Genomic DNA, 17,465 nt, shown 5'->3' on the forward strand with positions numbered 1-17,465 from the left:
GATTAAATATTTAATACATTTCCCTTAAAGAACTTATAGTTAAGAGTAACATATACATTTGGAAAGTTAACAAATACTACAGTGTTATACCAACAAGCGATACAGAATAAATGCAATAGAAATGCTAGGAGGGAGACATCACTGATATTGTGGTGTCCAGGAAAGAGTTCATGAAGAACAATCAAAAGAAACCTCCTACAGACTCCTAGCCTCACAACTCTGCCAGCATCTAGAGTTATATGTTCTGCCTTGTCATATCGAGCCACATACTCTTCTGTCTAGACCCACTGCTCCTACTGAAGTACTGGGTCCCATCCTCTTTTGCCTGTTCAGGACATTACTGTAGCATTTTTCTTCTCTCATTTCTACATCATCAATTTCTTACTGACTGATGGATCATTCTCATTAGTATATTGGCATGTTATAATTGCTCTCAATAAAACAACAAATTGAAAAGTTTCTTGTCTATACTACTGCCAGCAACCATATTGCCCTCGATAGGAAGATGTCCCAAAATTGTGCTATAAGCTCTTTAATTCTCCTCCCCACTTTTTGTCTTAAACTTACTCCTATCAGGTTTTGCCTCCATGATTACACCAAAACCGATCTCATTGAGGTCACAATGACTTAACATTGCCAAATCCAGTGGTCAGTTCTTAGTCTTCATTTTACTTGACCTGTCAGAAGCATTTGACAAAGTTGATCCCTTGTCCTTGGTACAAATCACCAAACCTCCAGACTCTTTTAGTTTTCTTCCTGCCTCACTTGGTTGTCCTTTCCCAACCTTTCCGGAACTACAAACTACTAAATTTAACTGCCTACCCGACATTTCCAATTAGATGTCTTATAGACCTACCAAACTCACACATCTAAAACTCCAAATCTGTCCCCCGCTACAGCTTTTCCCATTACAGTTAATGGCGCATCATCCTTCTTTAGCCTCTTTTTCTCACTTCTCCAATGGAATCATCAGTTAACCTTGTTGTTCTGCCTTTCTGTAAATGTACATTTGTGTGTATGCATGCATGCATACAGTTTGTAGACCACTTCTCAATACCTCCACTGCTACCACCCTGGTCCAAGCCGCCACCATTCTTGTCTAGATTGTTGCAGTAGCTTCCTGAACAGTTTTCCCAGTTTTGCCCATTCCCTATACTCTATTCTCAGCTCAACAGCTAGAGTAATCCTACTAAATGTAAGGTTTTAGCAGGATTTCTCAACCTCGGCGCTATTGACCTTTTAGACTTGATAATTTTTTGTTGTCTTCTGTGGGTATTTAACAGCATCCCTGGCCTCTGGCCTCTACCTACTAGATGACAGTAGTACCCCCAACCAAGTTGTGACAAACAGAAGTATCTGCAGTTACTGCCAAATGTCCATGGAGCAAAATCACCCCTGGCTAGGAGCTACTGGCTTATATGACACTTCTACTTCCAACTCTGTGGTGGTCCCCCATATCACTGAGAGTAAATGCTAAAGTCCAAGTTCTTAATGGCCTATACAGCTCTACCTGACCTGGCCACCTACTCCACCACCCCCTAATCTCTTCGACCTCATCTGCTTCTGCCTTTTCCTCCTTTATGCTGATCCAGTTAAACTGGCTTCTTTCTAGCCACTTCTACTTTAGGGGCTTTGTTCTAACTCTTCCCTTTGCTCAGAACACATGTCTAGATTTCTGCATGGCTGATTCCTTCAATTCTTTCAGGTCTCTGCTCAAATTCCATTTTGCCAATAAGGACTATCCCGGTCATTCTATTTTATACTACAACCTGTCCCTTTCTCACGGTACCTTTAATTCACCCACGTGTGCTCTTTTATTTCCATAGAACTTATCACCTTGCAACATGCTAAATAATTTACTTTCATTGTTGTGTTTTTCTGCCCCTGTGTGTATGAGCCACTACAGAGATAACACTTTTTTTCTCTTCTAAAGTAACAATGTCTTTGTTTTATTCAAAAACAAATATTTTTTTAAATGAGTAGAGCAAGTAATGTTAGAACTAGATTTGGAAGTATAGATAAGATTCACATGTTTATAGATTAAGAGGAAACAGTGAAAAGGAAAGATATAGAAATGTATAAGTCAGTGTGAAGATAGGTTTTTTTTAGTGTACCTACCTGACTGGAATTAAGGGTTCAGGACTTGGTGTTGAAGAAAGAAAGATATAGCTAGAAAGGTTGGAACCAGATTGAGTGCCAGGTCAAAGAGTATGAACTATAATCCTATTAGAAATGGGGTCATTTGAGATTTGTGAGTCAGAGAGTTGATTGATAGTAGTATATTGTGACAGACACTCTGGTTCGGCCACTCAGAATTCATTCCATACTCCTTCTGATGCCCCTTTCTGTAGGTTACAGGTTGAAAAACTATAAATACTTTCCAGATTCTCTTCAGGTAGGACTTTAGATACGATTTTGTATCCACCAGTCATATGCACCAATCTCTTGTCTGAGAACTGAGAACTGAGTTAAATAGGGAAAGAGGTGGGATATGAGGCATCCATTTTGCTGGAAGCAAGGCATTATAATTTTGGAGCTAGCATATAAAAAGCAGTGAATTCTTTTGGTCTTCTAGTCCATATTACAGACAAGTCATTTCATTCTCAACAGGTAAGAATAGTTTAATAGATATTTAAAAGAAACTCTTCTTTCTAAAGCAATAATTAATTTGTAATGTAGGCTTATTTTTACTCAAGTGTGTTTTAGACCTACCGAGTACATATATGTTTATATACAAAATTTGCTATTATTATTTTTTGCATTATTTTAAATTTCATTATTAGTTTCAAGTATACAGTACATTGGTTAGACATTTATGTAGTTTATATAAACGATCCCCCTAATTGCTCTTTCTCTCCTCTCACTCTCCACCTAGCCATTACATTACTGATGACTGCATTTCCTATGCTGTGCTTCCTATCCCTGTGATCATCTATCAGCTACTGATTTGTACTTCTTTAACCCTTCACCCTTTCTCCCAGCTCCCCAGCCTCCCTCCTCTCTGGCAGTCACCACATTGTCCTCTATATTTGTGAGTCTGTTTTTGATTAGTTTGTTCTTTTTGTTCCTTAGATTCTGCATATAAGTGAAATCACATGGTATTTATCTCCCTCTGTCAGACTTATTTCACTCAGCATAATAACCTGTAGGTCCATTCATGTCATTGCGAATGGTAGGATTTCATGTGTTTTTTCTTTTTTAATGGCTGAGTAATATTCCATTGTATATATGAACCATAACTTCTTTATCCAATCGCCTGTTGATGGACATTTAGGTTGCTTCCATATTTTGAGCTATTGTAAATTATACTGCCATGAATACAGAGGTGCATAGATCTTTACAAATTATTGTTTTGGTTTTCTTTAGATAGATACCAAGAAGTGCAACTACTGAGTCAAAAGGTAGATCCATTTTTAATTTTTTGAGAAACCTCCAGACTGTTTTCCATAGTGGCTGTACCAATTTGCAGTCCCACCAGTAGTGTGTATGAGGGTTCCCTTTTCTCTTCATCGTTGCCACACTTGTTGTTCTTTGATTGATGATAGTCATTCTGAGAGCTGTGAGGTGATATCTCATCGTGGTTTTAATTTGCATTTCTCTGATGATTAGTGACCTTGAGCACCTTTTCATATGTCTATTGGCCATCTGTATTTCCTCTTTGGAGAAATATCTGTTCAGGTCTTCTGCCCATTTTTTAAGTGGATTGTTTTATTCTCGTTGAGTTATATGAGTTCTTTATATATTTTGTATATTAACCACTTATCAGATATATCATAAGCGAATATCTTCTTTCATTCAGTCAAGTGTCTTTTTGTTTTGTTGATGTGCAAAATCTTTTTAGTTCGATATAGTCTCATTTGTTTATTTTTTCTTTTGTTTCTTTTGTCCAAGGAGATATGTCCAAAAATAAATTACTATTAACAATATCAGAGATATTACTGCCTCTGTTTTCTTCCAGAAGTTTTATGATTTCGGGTCTTACATTTAAGTCTATAATCCATTTTGAGCCTATAAAATTTGCTATTCTTAACCGTAATAAAACTTGTTTTTCCTGAAAATATTAGGATTTGATTTTAAAGTTAGCACTTTACATTTTAATCATTTTCTGTTTTTCTTAGGAAAAGTATTATCCATTTTTTATACCTCAAAAGTAAACATTTAAGCCTAAAAAGATAAGGGCCCTATTTTAGAGAGATTCCAAATTTTGAGATAAAATCCTATATCCTTTTAGGCTTTTTTATATGCCCTTGCTGCTCCAGTGAGGTTCAAAGAGAATAAATCTGTCATTTTTAAAAAAAAATCCTTTCCCACAGTATGACCCCTATTTAAAAATGTGTAATTTCCAAGACTCAAAGCCACGAATTTTTTTCTTAACTGAGAGTTAATATAGTAGGTGTTTGTCTCTCTTGAAATGATCTTCACCTCTTAAAATTGTACTGGTCATGATCATAAGAATTTTGTACCTAAATTCAGTATATGGTTTACCTTAGGAGTCTGGGTCCAGTTCCAACTCCCACCCATAATATGGAAAATTCTCTTGAGTCCCCCTTCATTTTTACTTTATCACTAAATTCAGGAAACACAAAAGATAAATACCTAATATCATAGCTTGTTTATATTACTATTTAGCTATTCTCTGTTTTAAGATTTATATTGCATTACATACCAAAATCTATGTTGTTCAATGCTAATTCATGTGTACTTAATGTATTTAATAAAGTCTTTTCATGTTGATTCTGTAATATTTTTTTAATTAACTTGTAATGATGTAAAAATTCTTACTCTAACATATTTTGAAAGAATTACTTACATCCTGTGGAAGAAACTTTTAATCTAATGTTCATTTTACAGGTTATCGAAGACAATGGTGTTCGAAGAGTTGTTGTGGTTCCTCAGGCACCAGAGTTTCATCCTAGTGGTCACACAGTCATCCATCGTTCTCCACATCCTCCTCTGCCAGGTTTCATTCCTGTCCCAGCTATGATGCCCCCTCCACCGCGCCACATGTACTCACCAGTGACTGGAGCTGGAGACATGGCAACACAGTATATGTCACAGTATCAATCTTCACAAGTATATGGAGATGTAGGTAAGACATCTAAAAATATTCCTGTTTTATGGAGTTGGCTGTTCTTTGCTTGGATATAAAAAATACTGTTATATTATATAAAAGAAACAAAAAAATGATAGCAATATCACAGTCATTTTCTGTTACCCAAGCACTACGTTAAGTATTTCACCCTCATGATCATCCTTCAAGGCAGATGAGTAAACAGAAGATCAAAGAGAGGGAAATAACTTAATATCATGTAGCAATATTTAGTGGGGATGCATTCAAACAAGAGGTCTTCTCTGTTCTGCTGTCTAGGCTCTGAAGAAAATTTCTAGCCGGGAATAATAACCCCCTTGTTAAATCCTAAAGGCTGTGATACCAGTAGTCAAATTTAGTAGGTTCTGTTGCAAAATAAAAAAAAAAAAGATAAGACATGACCTCTGCCTTCAGGGAGTTAATAAATTGTTGGGAAGAATAGGCAGCCACACACATAAAATAATAATCTGATGCTATGGCTTTAAAGACCATCTACTAACAGCTTTCAAATTTGTATCTTCACCATAATATCTCCTCTGAGCCCCCAGCCTTATGTTTCTAACTGCCTTTTTGATAACTTCACTTAAATGGTTCATTCAACTCAGTTATAGCATATCTAAAATATAAATCTCAATTATAGAACCTTTTCTCTGTAATCTTCATCTCAATACGTGATACCACTGTCCACTCAATTCGCTCAAGTGAAAACCAAATGGTAAAATTTGATTTCTCTACATCATTTGGTATTAGTTTTATTTTTAGAAGTTTATCTGTTTTTTTCTACACTGCTACTCAGATCTAGTCCACCATCAGCTCTTGTTGGGATAACTGCAACAACAGCCTTCCAGATAAGTCTTTGGTGTGGGGGACAGGACTATGCTTTGTGGGTAGTTTAGCAGAATCCCTCTCCTCTACCCACTAAATGCCAATAGCATACAACTCCAGTCCTCCCCTCACCCCACCCAGCTGTGACAACTAAAAATATCTCCAGACATTGCCAAATGACCCCTGAGAACCAAAATTGGCCCTGATTGCAAACCACTGCCCTGGACAAGGCTCTGTACTCTAGTCTCTGACTGCCTTGTCCCACTTGTCTCTACTTCCTCGCTTCAGTTTTTCATAACCTCCAAGCTCTTTCTTGCCTCAGTGCCTCTGCACATGGTGTTCTCTCTAACAGGAATGCTCTCCTCCCCTTATCCTTGGGAGGCTCTTTTTTTCCCTTTAGATTTCAGCTTTTAGAGGAACCATCTATGACCTTGCCTTATCAGTCTCTAGCACTGAAACCTGTTTGTCTCTTTCACAAAATTTTAATACACTTTGATTTTTTTGTTGTCTTTTGTATGACTTTCTCCCTTATTTGACTGTAACCCCCCTAAGAACTGAATCTGTTTTATTCATCACTGTTTCCCGTGAACTTGGCAGTACCTGCCCTTGATGCTTAGTAATTTTGTAGAAGAAATAACTCTAAATACAAAATTTTAAATATGCGGCGCAACCTGTAAGTAGTAGATACATTATATATATTATATTATATATATTTTTCAAACTTATTTCTGTTGCCCAGGTAGTGCATATTGATTCCGTAGGTCTGAGTGAGTTTTCAGTTTATACATTTCTAACCAACTCCCAGGTGAAGCTCATACAGTAAACATAGTTTTGAGTAGCAAGAGCTTAATAGTACGAATCAGTCTCTTCTATTTTCTTACTGCTAAATTGACTTATTTTTTTTTAATGTGTTTGAGAAAATCTAAGAAAAAACTAGATGTTACAGTTACTACTGTTTTGCATCGTTAAAATCCATTGTTCCTCAGGGGCATATTCATTAGAATACATGACTATGATTCACAATGGTATGAAGGAAAATGAAGCATACAAATCTACAAAGAATCGAAATCTAAAACCTAGCTACCCAGTGGTGGAAGACAAAAGTCATATTGAATTTGAAGTTATGAGCCAAGGAATTTACCACTGGATCCTAATAATGGACAGTAGTTTTATAACCAGTAGCTGCCTCCATGACCCTTTCCATGCACATTTTATATGGATTCCCAAAGTAAGACCTAATCCAACATCTCACTGTCATCAACTACCAGAATTGAGCCTGAACTTTGCTTAGACGCTGCGCTCATCATAATCTATTATCTCACTTAAGCCTTAATAACAGATGAAGAAACTGAGGCTCAGAAATGTTAAGTAATTTCTGCAAGGTCACTGCTAGTTCATTGCTGAGGATTTTAACTCTCTCAGATCTTTTTGATAATAAAATTCCTGTTCTTTCTACTACATATTCTTTATCCTCCCATCCCCATTGTTATAATATAAAAACATTTTGTATTTGTTATAATATAAAACATTGTTATAATATAAAAACATTTTGTAAGTCATACAAAATATAAAAACATTTTGATAACTACATTTAAAAACTATGTACTAATTACAGTTCCTCTGTTTAATTGAGATATAATTCACATAACAAAATTCAGCATTTTAAAGTATACAAGTCAGTGGTTTTTAGTATATTCACTACCACTGTCATCCCAAAAAGAAACTCTTTGCCCATTAACAGTCAGTCCTAATTTCCTTTACTCCATCTTCTGATCGACTTTCTGTCTCTGGATTTGCCTATTCTAGACATTTCATATAAATATACACACAATGTGTATGTTTATGTGGCCTTTTGTGTCTAGCTTTTTCACTTAGTTTATTGTTTTCAAGTTTTATGTCAAGGTTGTAGCACTGGGATCCCCAATCCCCAGGCTGCAGACCAGTACCGGTCCGTGGCCTGTTAGTAACCAGGCTGCACAACAGGAGGTGAGCAGTGTACAAGCGAGGACAGCTTCATCTGTATTTGCAGCCACTCTCCAGCATTACCATCACCATCTGAGCTCCACCTCAGATTATCAGGCATTAGATTCTCATAGGAGCATGGGTCCCTGGTACCAAAAAGGTTGGAGACCACTGTTGAAGCTTGATTAGTGTTCCATTCCTTTTTATGGCTGAAAAATATTCCATTATGTAAATGTAAATTTATTTATCCATTCATTAGTTGATGGACATTTGGTTCTTTCCACTTTTTGTCTATTATGAATAACGATGCTATGACATCTGTATACAGTTTTTGTGTAGACGTATGTTTTTATTTCTCCTAGATATATACCTAAGAGTGGAATTGCTGGCTCATATAGTAATTCTGCATTTAACTTTTTGAGATACTGCAAAATTGTTTCCCATAGTGACTGCACTATTTTATATTTCCTACCAGCAATGTACGAGGGCTCTAATTTCCCCATATCTTTGCCAAAATTTGTTGTCTGTCTTTTGATTCTAGCCATTCTGGTGAGTGTGAAGTTTTACCTCATGATTTTGATTTACTTGTCCCTAATAACTACAGGTGATAAGCATCTTTTCATTTGATTATTGGTACTTCATATAGCTTTGTTGGAGAGATGTCTATTCAACTCTTTCATCCATTTTTTAATTGGGTCTTTTTATTGTTGAGTTGTGTTTTTTAAGTATTCAGGATACAAGTCTCTCTTCAGATACATGATGTGCAGATTTTCTCCCATTTGTCTTTTCACTTTCATGATGATACCTTTTGATGCAGAAACATTTTTAATTTTGATGAAGTCAAATTTATTTTTTATTTGATTGCTTGTGCTTTTGTTGTCATATCTAAGAAACTATTATCTAATCAAATGTCATGCAGACTTACACCTGTTTTCTTCTATATGTTTTATAGTTTTAGTGCCTACAGTTAGGTCTTTGACTCATTTTTTGAGTTAATTTTTCTATATGTTGTGAAGTAAGGGTCCAAACTCATTCTTTTACATGTAAATAGTCTAATTCCTTTAGTCTAATGTTGTTGTATGTATTTTTATAATGCTCATTTCAAGAATATTATACTAATTTTCTTAAAGCACTGATAAATTAAAACTTTACTGAGATTTTTGAGACTTTTAAAAAATATTTTTCTTGTTACAAATTTTAAATTTAAAATAAAACTCTGAGGACAATTGATTTAACAACATTTATTGAATATATGGATTTTATTATATTTTATTGGAATGAATTCATTTTTCTAAATCACAACCTTGAGTTTACAGTATCTAAAAATGTAATACTTTGTACCTGGATTGTTATTAGTAAACCGTTTACTTTTTTTTTTTGCTAATTCCTAAAACTTTATTTTTTAATGATGATTTGTTTTTTGAATCATAAAGGAATTCAGGCAGACAGTGGTTTTCTTTTTACCTATTTTACATTTTTGAAGTTGAAAGAGATGCTAAAGGTAATGGCTTCAAAAGTGTAAAAGAGACAAACTGTACACAACTCACTTCAGGTCTTATTCCCCACCTGTGATAATCATAGCATACCACCAAGCTGTTTCTATGGAGAACAATAGTTGGGAAAAGGAAAGAAACATCTCTATAAATTTATTTGAAAGAAAGAGAGATAATTATAATCAAATTGCAAAGCTTGGTTCTGTCAGTTGATAGAGACACAGAAATAGCTTTTTTTGCAAAATTATTCTTTGAAATATTTTGTTTTATATAATTATGATGATAGATTTAATGTTTTTTTTAATTTCTTCCTAGATGCTCATTCTACACATGGAAGGTCCAACTTTAGAGATGAAAGATCTAGTAAAACATATGAACGTTTGCAGAAAAAATTAAAGGATCGTCAAGGAACACAGAAAGATAAAATGAGCAGTCCACCATCATCACCCCAGAAATGCCCTTCTCCCATAAATGAACATAATGGACTTATAAAAGGGCAGAATGCTAGTGGGGTAAACACAGGATCGGGAAGGAACAAGTCAGGGAAAGGGAAAGGTGGCACACAAATTGATACAGAAATAGAAGGTAATTGTTTAAATTACTCAGCCATTCTTCCTGGTACTTTTCATCAATATTTAACCTACTAAAAGTATATTCTAACCTTTTAGTCATTTTGTCATGCTCCAAATAAACTAGATTAATAGCCTAATACTTCCTAAATGTGAGAAAATGTTTTAGAACATAAATTATTACTAGGGTGCTTCTTTTTGATGATTTTAGGTGAAACTCAATTAGTAATTTTACCTATATCATAAAATTTAATAACTAAGAGAAATTTCTACTTGATAGGAAAACTTAAAGTTCATCCAGCTTCCTTTTTTTCTCTTTCTGGGCCTTTGATAAAGCCGTGCAGGTTTTTATTAAAACTCTTTATTTTTCCCGACTTTATATGTAAGTCTCTTATAGCAAATAGTTATGTCATTCACCAATCTATCAATATACTCTATAGTTAGGATAGAGTATTCTCCATTTCTTTCTTCAAAAGTTCTTTTAAAATTCCCATGTTTCCCTTGGATCCTTCCTTTAACCTGTGACTTTTACTATATGAACTCTGAGTACTACTTCCTTTTCTTTAAAATTTCCATTCCCCACCAGCATTGCTTTAATGGCTTCATGTCTTGTTTATTAACATTTACAGAAATGGTCTCTCATATTTTTTAGACCTCCTGATCATTCTTTTTCAGCACTGATGTTTCGGAAGAGTTAATCTAAAGTTTTGGATATATCAGTGGGGGCTATAAGTTATGGTCAAGTCGATTATATTCATGTTTTGGGAACCACAATTAAGGCATGTCATGAAACAGATAACTCAGTTAACTTGTCATTAAGAGATAGAAGATTAGCAAATGAGAACTTTGCAGAGAGAAAGTATTTTTTATAACTATGAATAAAAATATACTTTTATAAGAAAAACTTATTGACTGGTTATATACATGTATGTACATATGTGTGTGTATATATACATATACATACATATATATATAGTGGCATTATAATTAGTAATCCTGGTTAAAATGGAAATAGAAACTAAAGCAGAAGAATCCTGAAGAGCCACAAACTGCTGAGTATGAACTAAGGAGTAAAAAACTAGAAAATAAAAATCTCATATTAACCTAGTTTCAGAAGACATATTGTAGAGGGAGCGGGGTTTGATTGCATTTAAGCTCTTTTTTTTTTTAATATTCAAAAAATTTTTTTTTAAGAAAAAGATGAAGAAACTAAGGCTTTTGAAGCACTTCTTTCCACCATTGTCAAACCAGTGGTAAGTATCTCATGTATTTTCTTTACATTATATTTAGTGTATCCATATAGGATTTTGGTATCTTTTTATTCAGGCCTTACTTAAAACTTTACATAAGGAATATGAGGTCAATAATGGACCCATATAGATCCGAAATAAGGAAAGAAATGTTGATCAGTGAAGCGGAATATACAACCAAGAATTCATTTTTTAAACAAATATTTAATATACACTAAATAACATTGAAAATCACTGAACCAGGCAAAGATCTAACAAAGTATGTGGATACAATTAATTACCAGTTTTTAAAAACTCATTTGTATGATTTCCATATAAAATGTATTAGGTTAACTCCATATGCAAAAACAGTTAAAAAAAATCAGACTTCGGGAAGAAAGTTAATAATTCTCGATGATTTGCAAGTGTAGATGTAATCGAAGAACTCAGAAAAAGGCATGGCAGCAGAACTGGCTACATAAAATTTTCTGCATATTTTAAAAGTAGCCTACATAAAGGTTCTCATTCTGGTAGGAAAAATATTTACATCACATATGGCAAAGATTAATATTAAGTAAAGTTAATGTTAATATTAAGTAAAGTTAAAATACAGTTGTATTTTTTAGACCTGTTAAGATCTCAGAAGGGTCTTCACTAGTAACCAAAAGAAATATAAATTAAACTTCTCTGACCTCTGTGAGGTCCTGTTTCTGAATAAAAAGCTACACAAACAAAAATGTATGTTGTAGTACTAATAGTAATAAAAACAAAACAAAGGAATAAGTAAATAAATTGGAATGTTTTTACTGGCCAGAATGATATAGCCATTTTAAAAATGTGGTTTGAAGACTGCAAAAACATGCAAAGATGCTTTTGTAGGGAAAAATGCTAGAGATCAAACTATTTGGACACCATGATTATTATAGCCTTATGAATAAAAGGCTTTAGAACAAATTAGAATAAGATTAGAAGGAAAACAAAATTTTACAGTAGTTGTTCAGATCAGTCTTCTTCTTTCTCTGCTTTTTAAAGAGCTACAACTTTACTCCATTTTTAAAGTAAGCCAATGGAAGTGTCAGTGATTATTTGAATCCCAGATATTTTATAATTAATATGTTAAAGTATGTAAGTAATGCATATATACAGAGAGCGTAAAAATAGATCTGTTTCAGTTCGTTTATATGTGTCCATCCACCAAAATATAAACTTTTTCCTTTGTCTCTATGAAAAAAAGGTTATCCTGTTGCTCTGTGGCAAGCTTTTTTCACTTACTGTGTTATGCCTTAGCAATCTTTCTGTTATTACATTATTCTTTGAAGAGTTATGTAGTTACTTATTCAATCAAAATATTTGACATGACAATCAATCAAAATATGTATTGAGCTATTACTATATGCCAGTAAATAAAAAACATATACAAACAAAATCGTGGGATTGTAAAAAGTGCTATTACAGAAATAGGGTGATGTTATGAGCACTGAGGAGAGAGAAATTATTTAAATAGAACAATCAAGAAAACTTGCTCTGAGCCTTTAAAGAGTTAGAAAAGGTACAAAAGTTGGAAGGAACAAGAAGAAGAACAGGAATAAGCATGACAAGTTTGCCAGATAGGAACAACCGTTATCACTGGAGTATAGTAAAGAAGAGGGAAAAATAATACATGATGTGGTGGGGAAAGTAGAGCTTTTTCAGCCAGGATAAGGCCATTTATTGAACATCGGTAAAAATATTTTTTGGTTTACAGAACAAAAAGTTCTACCTGTCCCCCCAAAAAATCCATGCTAAAATATTTTTTATGAAGTTACCCAAAAATACTTTGCTCTTAATTTTTATACAAGAACAGATTAGAAAAGATTGTTACTGTTAACACCTTCTCCACAAAGGGTTACCTTTAAATTTTACCCCATTTTAGTAAGGTCGAGTAAGATGTTTACTAATCTAATAGGCTCCTGTGGTCCTAGTTTTTTCTGACAACCCTAAATAATGGATTTGGATGCTCTAGTTTTCTTTTATTCTAATTTGTTTTCTCTTAAGAATTGAGTATATGCATGTAAATTAATGTAAACATATACAGAATGATTTCATAATAATAGCTAAAACAAGTTTACTAGTGTCAGACTGTCCAAAATGCTTTGAATACATATATGCATTATTTTCTTTATTCCTACAATTCTTTGTACTATTTTCCGTATATTACAGATGAGGAAACTGAAGCAAAAGTAGGTTTAATAAGTAGTATTGAAATTGGGATTGAAATTCAAGCATTATCCTTCCAAGATTGTGTGTGCGTGTGTGTGTGTGTGTGTGTGTGTGTGTGTGTGTGTGTGTACAAATGTATATCACTAGATTAACTAGAAAAGTAATTCGATAACCTTAATAGAATTATTTGTATGACAGAATAGCTAATGCTAGCAGTATTTGTTACAGTATAAAATATTAAAAAGTATAATTTTTCAGGCATATAAAGCTTAAAACAATTCTTTTAGAAAATTTCTTGCCCAATATTATGAGGAAGATGTAATTTAATAAAATAATAATCTCTGTGTTATAAAACAAAGTAATGCCGATGGTTTTGTTTTGCTTTGTTTTTGTTTTTTTTACAGTTTGGGTAGCTATGCCTTTTTTATTGTGAGCTATGAAGTACAGATCAGGGTTTTTTGCTATTTTTGTGTTGTTTTTACATGCTCTAGTCCATTCAGAATACCAAATGAAATGTTTTCATTCACTTAATCATTCCAAAAATATTTACGAAATGCCAAATGTTGTTCTTAGAAGCTGGAGATAGAATGGAAAGCAAAGGATAGACAGGCATGACCCCTGCCCTCAGAACTTTAGTAGAGTAAGCATCATGCAGTGAATATAAAATTATATCTGTGGAGTGTCAAAACAGAGAGAGAGAGTGCTATAAGACTATGATAGGGGCACTAGATCTTAACAGGGATGTTAAAGAAATTTGCCTAAGGAAGGATAATTGAACTGAAATTTAAAGAAAAAGTAGTGGTTGGGCACTGTCGGGGTATGTGGGGACAGGATTGGAAACGCTGACCAGCATTTGTAAGGAACTGAATATGGCACATGTAAGGAACCGAAAGAAAAAGAAAAAGGAGAAAAGCTCACGGGTGTGACTGAAGAGCTATGTGTGGGAGAGATCACACTAGTCTCAGCCTGAGCTGTGCATTCAGGAGTAGAGTAACCTCGGACAAGTCACTTAACCTTTCTGAATCTTTTCTTCTTCCATAAAATGGAGTATATGGAATTGAATCCTCACATGCTGGTGGATAAAATGTGGTATCTTATTTTAATTTACATTTATTTAATTATGAATACAGTCGCACATTTCTTCATATATAATCTATTTATATTTATATGTCTTAGGCAGTCCCTTTCCTTTCCTTATTTTTCTCTTGAGTTTTTTGTCTGTTTCTTATTATAAGACACTTTATAAATGGAAAAAATGAACCCTTTCTAATATGTTACACGCGGGTTTTTTATTCCATTCTTTCTTTTGACTGTTTATGGTGTTTATACTAATAGTTTTGTAAGGTCCAGTCTTGAAACAGCATTAGATTTTTCACTGTTCATTGTGCACACTACAGTGTTTCAAAAAGGTTTTAAATACTGTTTTTGCAGGCCTCGGACATCCAGGCAAGGACAGTAGTACTTACCTGGTCACCTCCTTCCAGCTTCATTAACGGTGAAACAGTTGAGACTACCGTACCAGAACTCTGTAGTTATGAAATTCTGGTCTCAAGTACTGGAAAAGATGGGAAATATAAAAGTGTATATGCGTAGGTATTTGTTACGTTTTTACTCCCTCCCATTATGTAAGTTTATGGTTTATCATATAAAAACTTAATACTAATTTTGTCTATTTTTCTCTCTTCATGCTTTTATTTTGAATTTATAAATTGAACAGTGATAGTGATTTCAATGTAAATACTTCAGATGCCAGATATACACATTTCTGTCTGCAAGCCCTTGGAATAGTTGTTTTTATTGGCCACATTCAGCTTTTTTATTTTTTAGTAGGCTCCCTAATGTTTCTCTATTCACATATTCCTGAGGCATAAATATAAATTGTAGTATTTAGAAGCCAGGACCAGAGATAGAGAACTCTTAGATTGTGAACTCATGAAATGTGATATTGCTCTTCTAAAGAGTTGGATTTAATCCTTATATGTACAAACTCATATCTATTGTAAAATGAAATTAGTACCTTGTTCTTCATTTGTTTGTCGGTTTGTTAATAATCATATTTTGAAAACCTATCATAGTTCTCTTTCCTTGGTTCAAAAGTGTATTTATTATATACCAAGAAACCTTAGAAAGAGTCAGAGTGGCTCTTATGATTGTGACGCTTATGATTGACAGTTGTAAAATAAATTATTTTTCTGTCCTTATTCATATAAAAGTTACTATTCTAATGAAAAAAAAATAGAGAGTAAAGTTGATTATTAGTTATCTTTTAAGCACCAGAAAGATTGTAAACAAGGCAGAATACTGGGTACATCAACCTTCTTGGAATCTTTTTTCAAAAAATAGCTAGTATAGGGAAGAGAGGAAAGTGAAACTACCCAGTTACTATCATCTAGTAATATAAGGCAATAAAAATGTCTTATCTCTATTGAGAGACTTCCTTGTGTTTGTTCTATTCATTTTTCTTAGATGAGACAGATCTACCTAAGGAGTAAATAGGGGATAAAAGACCATCAAGCTAAAGGGTTTTGTGCATACATGCATGTGTGTGTGTGTGTTAATGGCTGTTTCTAGTTAGCTGTGGTTGCTTGCTAAGAGGAAGGATTTTATCTCCATGTACAGCCTGACCGGAGAGCCCAAGAGGAACATTAGTCATAGTCACTTCCTTTCCTCTAGACCAGTCAAAGTCTCTCTCTAAGGATGCTCCTGCAACTGCCTAAACTGCTTAATTCATTAAAGTATATTTTCACCAATGAGACATGTTTTCTTTCTCATGATATTTACTGACTTTGATTTGAGAAACAGGATAGCTGGAAAGCAAGGAGAGTACTGGGGGTGAGAGGAAAGAACCCTATAAAGTAGAGAGGAGAGAAACTCCGCTGAAGGGAATGGAACAGAGAACAGTGATTTTAAAAAAAGAAATAGAAAACAGACTGGTTTGTTGGCTACATACCAAGTAATAGTTGTATTATGATAATATTAAGATGAGTATGTACTGTTGTGCTTAAAAAAGTTATAGTGGCCATGAGAAATCCTTTACTTTAAATTATGATTCACTGTTTTTCTTATCTACTCATTAAACTAACCTTTTAAATGAAGTTGCATGTTATATTCTAATAAAATACAATAGTGACAGACTCCTTGTAAAAATTTGGTAGTTTTGGTTTCAGTAGTACATACGTTATTTCACATTTTAGCTATGTGCAAAATGGATTTTTAAATAATCGAAAATGGTTCTATTTCTTCAGTAAGCTAAATATCTTTCCTAACTCCACTCAAAAAAAGTCTGGCTTACACAGTTGATTTGCTAAGCACACCTGTTTGTTTTAAAGTGGTATGTAGATACATACTTAAGTTTGGCACATGTCCTAATTACATAGATTCCACATTAGTAGAATTTGAATATGGTCACAGTTGGTAAAGTAAGAAGCAGTGTAATTTCATAAAGTACTTTAGTGTACATAATGCATACCCTCTGGAAATGCTTTATTTATCAGGCAATGAAATATTCCTTTTTTCCCCCAGAGGAGAAGAAACAAGTGTCACTTTAAATGATCTCAAGCCAGCTATGGATTACCATGCAAAGTAAGGAGCTCCTGTGTGTTGCTTTTTATATGATATAGCATAGGTAGTTTTATTTTTAATCTTTCTTTAAAAATCTAGAATATAATTTAATTATTAACTTTGTATTAAAAACATGGACTTTGTGGACTTCGGTTTTTCTTTTGGTACAATTATCAGCACTTTCTCCAAAAAATAAAACATTTAACTCATGTTATATTGAAGGGTTGTATCACCCCGTTCGTAGGACCTCGGGATTAGAATGAATATATAGATATTATGTATAGATATTATGTATTATGTCTACAGTATCTAGCTTAGCACTAGATAATTGTCCCAGCTTTTGAAATTTTTACAAAACAGAATCATAAATATTTGGCTTGTACTTACATGTTTTTACTACATCCTATTTTGGAAAGAGTTTGCGATAATAAAACACTTAGAATTTCACACTGAATAGGGATAACGTAGATACTGTTTTACTCTGCATATGTCTTCCATTGTAATTTATGAAAATTTTATAGACTCCAGAGACTTCTCT

General features: G+C 33.7%; 1 protein-coding gene across 2 annotated transcripts in view; it reads left to right on the plus strand.

Moving 5' to 3' along the window:
• Positions 1–17,465, plus strand: part of FNDC3A (fibronectin type III domain containing 3A) — a 196,842-nt gene that overhangs the window by 142,500 nt on the left and 36,877 nt on the right. For both annotated transcript variants that reach the window (XM_011370296.2, XM_011370297.2), the window contains 5 exons: positions 4,852–5,089; positions 9,685–9,954; positions 11,133–11,191; positions 14,798–14,955; positions 16,889–16,948. In XM_011370296.2, coding sequence (XP_011368598.1) covers positions 4,852–5,089; positions 9,685–9,954; positions 11,133–11,191; positions 14,798–14,955; positions 16,889–16,948 — 785 coding nt within the window. The remainder of the gene's footprint in view (positions 1–4,851; positions 5,090–9,684; positions 9,955–11,132; positions 11,192–14,797; positions 14,956–16,888; positions 16,949–17,465) is intronic.

Source organism: Pteropus vampyrus, unplaced genomic scaffold (genome assembly GCF_000151845.1).
Source record: "Pteropus vampyrus isolate Shadow unplaced genomic scaffold, Pvam_2.0 Scaffold167, whole genome shotgun sequence".
NCBI lineage: Eukaryota > Metazoa > Chordata > Mammalia > Chiroptera > Pteropodidae > Pteropus > Pteropus vampyrus.